The sequence below is a fragment of the Paramormyrops kingsleyae genome, chromosome 11 (genome assembly GCF_048594095.1).
Source record: "Paramormyrops kingsleyae isolate MSU_618 chromosome 11, PKINGS_0.4, whole genome shotgun sequence".
Taxonomy (NCBI): domain Eukaryota; kingdom Metazoa; phylum Chordata; class Actinopteri; order Osteoglossiformes; family Mormyridae; genus Paramormyrops; species Paramormyrops kingsleyae.
In genome coordinates this window covers 13,459,789-13,468,721 of record NC_132807.1, presented here as the reverse complement: position 1 = coordinate 13,468,721, position 8,933 = coordinate 13,459,789, and the positions used below count along the sequence as shown (strand labels likewise).

General features: G+C 40.7%; 3 protein-coding genes across 5 annotated transcripts in view; 2 read left to right on the top strand and 1 right to left on the bottom strand.

The window, feature by feature from the left end:
- Positions 1 to 1,035: 1,035 nt before the first annotated feature.
- Positions 1,036 to 4,060, top strand: LOC111841157 (transmembrane protein 9B-like). Of its 3 annotated transcripts, none has more exons than XM_023806709.2 (5): positions 1,036 to 1,152; positions 2,483 to 2,574; positions 2,700 to 2,808; positions 3,051 to 3,188; positions 3,305 to 4,060. In XM_023806709.2, the coding sequence occupies exons 3-5, from the start codon at positions 2,725 to 2,727 to the stop codon at positions 3,446 to 3,448; spliced, it is 366 nt and encodes a 121-aa protein (XP_023662477.1). In that variant the 5' UTR covers positions 1,036 to 1,152; positions 2,483 to 2,574; positions 2,700 to 2,724; the 3' UTR covers positions 3,449 to 4,060. The 3 variants fall into 3 exon arrangements, with proteins under 3 accessions (XP_023662477.1, XP_023662467.1, XP_023662457.1); XM_023806699.2 differs by lacking the exon at positions 1,036 to 1,152 and adding an exon at positions 1,261 to 1,775; XM_023806689.2 differs by lacking the exon at positions 1,036 to 1,152 and adding an exon at positions 1,270 to 1,844.
- A 109-nt stretch (positions 4,061 to 4,169) lies between these two features.
- akip1 (A kinase (PRKA) interacting protein 1) lies at positions 4,170 to 5,613 on the bottom strand. Its single transcript, XM_023806721.2, has 4 exons — positions 5,075 to 5,613; positions 4,829 to 4,912; positions 4,638 to 4,751; positions 4,170 to 4,548 (listed from the first exon to the last, which is right to left on the bottom strand). The coding sequence occupies exons 1-4, from the start codon at positions 5,258 to 5,260 to the stop codon at positions 4,402 to 4,404; spliced, it is 531 nt and encodes a 176-aa protein (XP_023662489.1). The 5' UTR covers positions 5,261 to 5,613; the 3' UTR covers positions 4,170 to 4,401.
- Positions 5,614 to 6,226: 613 nt separating this feature from the next.
- LOC111841444 (DENN domain-containing protein 2B-like) overlaps positions 6,227 to 8,933 on the top strand; it is a 54,747-nt gene continuing 52,040 nt past the window's right edge. The window contains exon 1 of the mRNA XM_072718073.1: positions 6,227 to 6,356. The gene's annotated coding sequence lies outside the window, so the exon portion shown is untranslated. The remainder of the gene's footprint in view (positions 6,357 to 8,933) is intronic.

Below are 8,933 nucleotides of genomic sequence, written 5' to 3'. Positions count from 1 at the left end.
CTCTGTACAACCATGCACAGTGCAAAATTACACAGTCAGTAGGGGGTAGTCAAATCCACATAAATACGCACATTTCTACACTCAGCTGTCTTTGCATACAGACCCCCACTGCATAGCAGTAGCCACTGTACAGATGCAGATGTGGGAGGGCGACAAGTTCCAGATGTCTTGGCGCGGGACACGTCCCAGTCATCCAGCCTGGAGGACCACGAGCGGGAGGGTGCATCAGCGCCAGATCTGAGCACGGTACATGTCAAGTCATCATTATGGGAGAAGGAGGAAGAGGAAGAGCAGGCAAGCGATGCTGAAGACGAGATGTTTAAGATAGTCAGGCTGCCCTTTGATGGGCAGTTTGTGGCGGCATGGCGGGAAATGGCAGAGCAGTCTGTGTGGTCCGTCGGGTCCCTACCGTCGCTGGTTCCCTCGCCACAATGGCTGGCGCGCCACGGGCTTGCGTCCGGTGAGAATGGGTCCGCCGATGCTGAAGCTTGTGCGGTTTGCTCGAAGCCGGGTGAAGATGTATCCCTGGTGGTCGCTGTGACGGAAGAGCGCCAGCGGTTCTCGACGTCGTCGTCAGACTCGCTGCCTCCTTACGTTCCCGCCGCGAGCTGGCTGTCCGAGTTCAGACACGTGCACTGCTGCGGCTGGCCGATTCCTGGCGCCCGGGAATGCTGCATCGTGTCTTGTTTCCATCTGATTTTTAAAGTAAATCAGTCTGGCCCAGGACAATGTCACCTTTTCTATATAGTGGGGTACCTGACGTGTACTGAGAAGTTGATATTTGCCTGGCACAGAGAGGTTTATGGTATAAAAATGGGCATGGAAACCTGGCCTCTCATTCACACCTCTGTGCGCTATAGTATGACATGCCTTGTTTCCATCTGATTTTTAAAGCATTAAATCAGTCTGGGCCAGGACAATGTCACCTTTTCTATATAGTGGGATACCTGACGTGTACTGAGAAGTTGATGTTTGCCTGGCACAGAGAGGTTTAAGTTATTAAAATGGTCCCCCTACAGGCACAATCGCGTCATTGCATTGGGCTGAGAAGCATTTAAGGCGGACCGGAAAATCCGAATTAAGAGCTGCGAATAAGTAGCCAACTTCAGCCTCGCTTTTCAGTTCGAGACAAATCTGCACACGTATTTACGTGTATGTCCCAGTTTTATTACCTTGAAAATAGTCTGTAGACTTTGCAAACTACCCCAACGCTTTTGTTGTAACGAATTTCAGCTTTATAATGGAATGATACAGGCTTGTTGTAAGATTTCTTGCGTGAACGTGAGAATCTGAAAGCGTGTCACCCCAGATGCGTGAGACACGGCAACCCTGATTTCACTTGCGCCCGAGACAAAGTGAAACTTCATCTGTGTTATAGGATATATATCTCATCTTGTATTTTACTCTTAACATGTGCACATTTATTTGGCATCGCCTGTAACGGTCGGTAGGGGGGTGCGGTGCGCCGGACCTCTTATGGTGACACATGAATGTAACTTAAATTTATCGTCATTTCGGCTATTAATGATATGAATGTGCAAAACAGAATTGTGAAAATAGGAGGGCAAAGTTCCATTCGACAGGATGGTTTAAAGTTTACTCGGGGAAGCATATTTAGACGGACCGGAAATGGGTTTCTCTCCGATTAACTAATCGCATAATAAAACATGTTTTGACAGATTTTACATGTTAGATCATCTCTGAAAAGAATGTTTTTGATGGAAAAATTCCAAAAGTAACATCAACGATTAGCGATGTCTCATGTCTGTATTAACGTATGTATACAGCTGTATTTATTGGTTTGTTTTCTAATGATATTGTCAGCGGAGATCTCTGCCGCAAAGGTACAGTATCATCGGAATATATTTTATGCGTGTTACTAACTGATATAGTCATTTGACATTACAAACAGATTTCCTTATAGTTTACATGGTTATGGTTTTTGTCAGAAGCTATTCGTACGAAAGCAGTGTCCGTGCCTTAGGTAAATAATAAAAGTTACATTTAAAGAAAATAGTTCAGATGCCCAGTCTTAAGACCATAATATAGCAAATGATCAGCCATATGACTTTAATATTTTTTTCTTAAACAGTCTCTTTTCTGTGCCTGCTGAATTCCTTTTAAAAAAATGTAATATTGCCCTTTGATGGGTTGACGCCCCATCCTGGGTTATTCCCCTACCTTGCGCCCGTAGCCTCCGGGATAGACTCCGGACCCCCGCAACCCTGAATAGGATAAGTGGTTACAGAAAATGGATGGAGGGATGGATACAACATTTAGAGAATTTTATCCATACTGCATAATTTTGCAAGACGAGTGTACTATTTTGATTTGTGGAAAATGTTATGATGTCCTGTGATTTGTGGCCACTATACTATGCTTATGCTGTCACCTTGGAAATGGTAATGATGACGTTTTGATGTCCAGTTAGCCTACTTAGAACCGTTTTTGCTAAGCATGTAATCCCTTCATTTCTTATTAGAATGCTGAAGATATACGATGTAAATGTATTTGCCCCCCATACAAGGATGTGAATGGCAAGATCTATAACCAGAATGTCTCACTCAAGGACTGGTAGGAACAGTATCTCCATATAATTTGGCATGACAGACCGTCTGCAGAAGGCATCATTTTGACATTTTGTCTTTATTTTGTTTGTGTGTAAATGTCTTAACAGTCTATATTGTGCATTTCCTCAGCAATTGCTTACATGTAGTGAAACCCATGCCTGTGGAAGGAAAAGATGTGGAGGCTTACTGTCTGCACTGCGAATGCAGATACGAGGAGCGGAGTTCTGGGACTATAAAAGTTAGTCCATTCATCTACCCGTCTATCTGTCCACCCACCCATCCTTTCATAGCTGCTTTTTCAGTACAGTGTTACAGTGTCTGCCATCTCCTAGGAAAAACAGGACAAATGGCAGGGTCACCCTGGATTAGACACAAAGCCTTCACAGGACACTCACTCACACACTTTGCCCAGTTTAAAGATACAGATTTACAGGGCGGCTGTGCAATACATTAATGGAGCACCCACACCCTGTACTGTAGGTAACCATCATCGTTTACCTGTCCCTCCTGGGCCTGCTGCTGCTCTATATGGTCTACCTGACCCTACTGGAGCCCACACTGAAGAGACGGCTGTTTGGACACTCGCAGCTCATCCAGAGTGATGATGATGATGTTGGGGTGTGTATCGCTTTATCTAGAGCATGTTTGTGGATTTTAATAGGCCGTTTGAAGGGGTAGATAGTTTTGCCATTGTTTGATCATATTGCACAGAAGATGTTTTATGTCTGTTTCAGGACCGGCAGCCCTTCGGCAACACGCGTGACGTGCCGTCCCACTCCAACGTGCTGAACAAGGTGGAGCACGCACAGCAGCGCTGGTGGAGGCAGGTGCAGGAGCAGAGGAAGTCTGTCTTTGACCGGCACGTGGTGCTTAGCTAAGCCGAACGTGTCGTATGATGCGAAGCATGAAACAAATCACTGCGACTGGGTCCCTATCACACCCTCATGCCTGTTTTTAAGGCTTCACGGTGGTGAGGATGAGCAACATCTTTGCCTCAGTGTAATATTGTTTGCATTTCTAGTTTTTTGCCTGACATTCCAGTGTTGTGAGCTCAGGTTTGATCAGAAGGTGGCCCCGTTTCCCCACAAATGGTATTGCCAAAGGTAGGAGGTGCTTTGACCATTTGTGTACTTCCATGACTAAGGGTGATGCTTTATCATGTATCCTGCCATTGATTCAAAAGTACTGAGACTTTGCAGGAGTAAAGCTTTTCAGTTGCATCAGCATTGTTTACATTACCTGTACCTTTTCAGAAAAGCATGTACAGGATTCTTATTGCGTATAAAAAAATATGAGGACATTGATGATCAGTTTTAGCCAAATGTTTTCCAAATCCCTTTGTGAATTCTGATGATTTCTGTATTTCTCATATTTCCTTTTATCGATATAGTAATATTAGAAAATACGTTTATGAAAATATAGACTAACAGTGTGATCCACAAAGTGTTGCTTGTGGGAATACAATTGATTAAACAAACTGCTTAACCATGTACAGTTTGATTAACTTGGTGGTATTGACTACTTTCCACTTAACTGGAATCCAGAACAATGAATACATGAAAATTGATACTGCTGCTTACTGAAAAACATAGAAAATGCTTACTTTTAAAAGCAGTGAAACACACCATATCTTTATTTCATTACATAGTAATGTATATAGAGCTTTTATATGAATTTAATACACTCAAAGACATATTATCAAAATATAAAAATCCAATGTTCACTTGCATGTTTATGGCTTAAAAAATGGCACAAAAAAAAAGAATCATCTTTGGAATACTCAGAGAACACAAATAGATTCTTTGTTATGACAAAACATTCAAGCAGTGAACTAAAGATGAAATGCAAGATGGACACTCTCTCCTGCTTTAATTTGAACTAACTGGGTCTGTTGGGTTGCATCCACAGCGGCAGCAGTAATTTTGTAAGTACCAGGAGACACTAAAATGTGAAAATCCTCTGGTGTGCTCTTTTGCTCCTAGAAAATAGAATCATGTGGTTAAGTATAGGTGCACGTGTTACGACAGCATCGACACCGATAATGATATTAGAGGGCTCATTCCTTACGTTTTTAACGTAGATAGTCCGGGGTGGCGCCGGAAGATTGCGCGAATGATACCTACAGACGTGGTTCACTTCATACTCACTGGGGTCATGAGCAGGCACAGACGAGTAGAATTTCTGCCAAATAAAAAAATTAATAAATGCATATTCGAATAAAATTGCGAGAAATAGTATTTACGACAGTTACATGTTACCTTGCATTGATAGGTTGTGTTTGCCATAAACTGCATGACAGTATCAAACGTGTTGTTCAGCTGGCTACATGCGTGTTCAGCTACCTGTTTGGGGGGGGGGGGATGCACATGTTTATTATTCATTAGATTATTCACTAAATACTAACGTAAGTCTGGCCAGAGAAACGCAAAACTGAGGATATTAAAACACCCGAAACACAAGATTTCCCAAATTAAACAAACGTTAGAAAAGTGTTTTGCTTTTACCGCCCGATTCCCCGACTGGGTCCGATCCCAGCCGTCGCTCCTCCGCTTATCTTCCGGCTGCCGTACGCGGCCAGAGCAGCTCACACTTCTCCAGTCTACACTGCGTTTCTGTGCTCTCTCCAGCACCTGCAGCCCAAGTCGCGATGAGCGAGCTAGAGACGATTCAGTCCATGCCGGTGCCGCCATCAAGACGATGCAAAACCGCACAAACTTCCGCTGATTCTGTGCTATCCTACATATAAAGCAGAAGACGCCCCTGATGGCATAATTGCCTTCTTCTGTTGCGGCAAATTACCTATCTTCAATAACGCTCTAGTGAATAACAGGTTTCCATAACTGATCGAACGATCCGGTAGAGATACCCGAACTTTAGTAAAGGTGTGGTTTAAGGTCCATGCTTCCGCTTTTTTCCAAACTCAATTTACTATGGATTTATTAACTGGGAATAAAACAGTACTTATAATGGAGGTGTTCCCTTGTAATAAAGGTGACTCCAAGCATGTTAGCACTGTCATTTGAGTGATTGGGCATGTTTTAGAAAAGCTGACAATTTAAATCATGTGGCGCCGCAATGGTCGCAGGGAAATGGTGTTTAAGTAAGAAACTAAGCTAACATTAAAAATAAAATTTCCATAACGTTAGTAGTTTATATCGCCGTTTCTCTTTGTTTTTAGTTATGCTGAATCACTGAAATAGTCCAAAATATCTTAGGTAATTCATGTGCAGCCTGAAAAAAAAGTTGATCCAGATCGCCAAAAGCTTGTTGCGCCGTCTGTTGGTTGCTTGTCCGTGCAGCAAAAAAAAAAAAAAAAACAATATGCTGGAGCGCAGAGTTAAGCATAACATCAGAGCTTACTAAAATTGCTTAAACATGACAAACTGACTTAGCTTATGTCGTTATATATAAACATGTCCGGATTTTGACTGCATTTTGCTTAAACGTTTAGAATCCATTTTCAACAAAACATGTTCACAAAACGTGATTGACGTTGAACGAGCTGCCGTGTTGACGTTCAGTTGTGAATATCTTTATTTGCCATATATATATGTATTTTGAACAGGATCACAGAACTATAAGAATTTCTTAATTAGGCTGTGTATATGTTACTAGTCATGGAGAGATCGTCATCGTTTCCTGTCCTTTCCCCCGCTCCTGTTTTCAAGCAGCAATCCAAAGAATAATGTTACCGGTTATGATCAGGCACATCTCATATAGGAGCAAGCAAGCAGCATCTAGCCATGGATTTCTGAAAAACAAAGAAAGCAAATAATACAAAAAGAGGTAGGAAGCTAAAATATATTTCCAGATAACCGTGCTAACTTTAAATGCCAGCGATAATGAATATTCAACTGATTTATCTTGTACTTACAAACGTCTGTGTGGGGAAAAAAACTATTGGATAAATATAAATTAATAATTTTAATGTTTTGTGATTTAAACGCGATGGAAAGTTCTGTAGAATTTAGCCGTTTTGCACGGCTGAGGACTTCAAGTAAGTTTAACTAAGTAACCAGACCATTCTCAATTCCCAACAAACTCATTTGTTTTTCTCCTGTATCTTTTTCATTATTATTGTTATTATTATGATGATTATTATTATTATTATTATATTTTTAATTATGATTACTATTATTATCATTATTCCATTACTGTTGCATTATTGTTTAAAGTGAAATTATACATTTTTCTAACTCTATTTGTAAACGTTATAACCTGTTGGTACATGTAACTGACTAATGAAACTAAATCCAAAATACCGGGTCTATTCTTTGACACGAAGCTGCGTTTTTTCCTTATTACGGTCCAATAACTTAATGAGATGTAGCGCACAGTATTACCGATGAAAGAGGGCGCTGTTTAACTTGATATGAGTTCAGTCTGCCTCCTTCAGAAACAGTAAGCAGAAGTAGAACCATATAATGTACAACTGACACATTTAGGGGTACACCTAAACGAAATGAGCTATGGTGATGATGGAGTCGCGCACATACAATACTAGTAAGTTGTCCTTTGACTAAATATTTGCCTTGGTTAGTAGTTTCAAACACTGGTCTTGTCTCATGTGTATTGTGGATTGCCATAATCTCTTCCTCCCAGTAAAAAGATTCATCTGACCTCACAATGCTCCAAAACACTGAGATAAGAACAAGCCTGCAACAAACTCAGACTGTAGGGGTGTATCTCCGCTTCTTCTCAAGGCCCCCTCCAGCTCGTCTCAATCCATCCATCCATCCATCCATTTTCCATACCCACTTGAACTATGCAGGGTCATGGGGTCCGGAGCCTATCCTGGAAACCACAAGCCCAAGGCAGGGAATAACTCATCCCAGGGCTCACACACCATTCACACCTGTGGACAATTTGGCAGCTCAACCTAATAGAACATAATATTCTGTATATATCAAAGTTTGATTGACTTTGTATGAAAGTCAGTTTCACTGCTGTGTCAAGGAAGAGCTATGCACTATGTCTGCAGATTCTGACTTACTGATTCAGTTTTCAGAAATACAATTTTGTGCCTGTTGATGTAAATATGTTATGCTTATAAAGAACACTGTTACTCTCCTCTTTCAGGGTTACTATAGTTTTAAAAAATCTTTAGTTTTTGTTTTTATTTAGTTTTTGTAATTTCAATTTTAGTTTTTTTTCAGTTAGCCTTAAGAGTGCATGAGTTTCTGATTTGTTTTTGTTTTCTGAAAATAACTAGTTTATCTTAGATTAAAGCCTAGATTAAGGCAGACAGCTGAAGAGAGAAGGACAAAGTGTTTGTCTGTCCAGTCATTGAAACATCTTCCAACTGCTTATCGTCAGCATCACAGCTCAAAATGTTTAATATAATATTAAATATTATAAAATAAGTTTAAAATATCAAATAGTATTATCTTCAAAGCCATCCATTGCTAGTGAATTTTAATGAAATTCCAAAATACAATTGTCATCGTCAGTATAAATCTTATATCAAAAACAGCTTAATACATCAATTTCAAAAGCACTGTCTGTATGTATGAATAGAACTTCCTACTGCCAGATGTTCAGGTGAAAATCAGTTGGTTAGAAACATTCAAACGGCAGTTTGTTAGGCTGTCTGTTGTGTGTTTTAACGTAGACAACAGGTGTAATAAAAGAATAAAATTCCAACAGTGGACCATCCAACAGTATGAAGTAACAGGTGTTCACTAAGAGACAGTTTGTTGGTATTTTTGATGATATTGGCATTCAAAACCAGTTGCTCAGAGCACAAAGTGTGTGCGTGTGTGTGGATTATGTTTATACAGTATTACATTGTGGGGACCAAATGTTCCCCACATTCTAATAAAAACCTGTTATTTTGACAGGTTAAGATCGTCATGTTGGGATTAGAGCTTTCCCTATAGAAATGAATGGAGGGTCCCCACAAAGATATAATTACAAACCTGTGTGTGCGTGTGTATGTGTGTATGCGTGTGTGTGTGTGTGTGTGTGTGTGTGTGTGTGTGTGTTTTTAAGTGGCTAGGAGAAAGATGTCAATCTTCAGTAGTCAGTTCACTTCCTGTCAATCTTGAGGAAAATCCTTTGCTCTAGAAAAGTGATGGCCCTGTTTCCAAACTAGATGAGAATAGTCCACGCACACAGAATTTATGCCCCACAAACGCTTGGCAGGCTGCCCCAGTTACTACATCTACAATCTGATGCCACTGGGGCCAGTGTGGATAGACGGCTGTCCTTGCCCTCCTGAACTCTTTTTCTGGATTGATTTTCCCATCAGATCATCTGTGCAATGTTAATTATAGCTAATGAGGTATGTCTGTTTTTGACATGCATACATATACACTCACCTAAAGGATTATTAGGAACGCCTGTTCAATTTCTCATTAATGC

Excerpts from the sequence above, each read along its gene's own strand:
- LOC111841157 (XM_023806689.2), top strand. The coding sequence starts at position 1,755 with ATGTCTCATGTCTGTATTAACGTATGTATACAGCTGTATTTATTGGTT. Across the intron at positions 2,575-2,699 it reads AATGTCTCACTCAAGGACTG|CAATTGCTTACATGTAGTGA; the intron begins GTAGGAACAGTA and ends GCATTTCCTCAG. Across the intron at positions 2,809-3,050 it reads GGAGTTCTGGGACTATAAAA|GTAACCATCATCGTTTACCT; the intron begins GTTAGTCCATTC and ends CCTGTACTGTAG.
- akip1 (XM_023806721.2), bottom strand. The coding sequence starts at position 5,260 with ATGGCGGCACCGGCATGGACTGAATCGTCTCTAGCTCGCTCATCGCGA. Across the intron at positions 4,913-5,074 it reads CCCAGTCGGGGAATCGGGCG|GTAGCTGAACACGCATGTAG; the intron begins GTAAAAGCAAAA and ends CCCCCCAAACAG. Across the intron at positions 4,549-4,637 it reads GGACTATCTACGTTAAAAAC|GAGCAAAAGAGCACACCAGA; the intron begins GTAAGGAATGAG and ends TCTATTTTCTAG.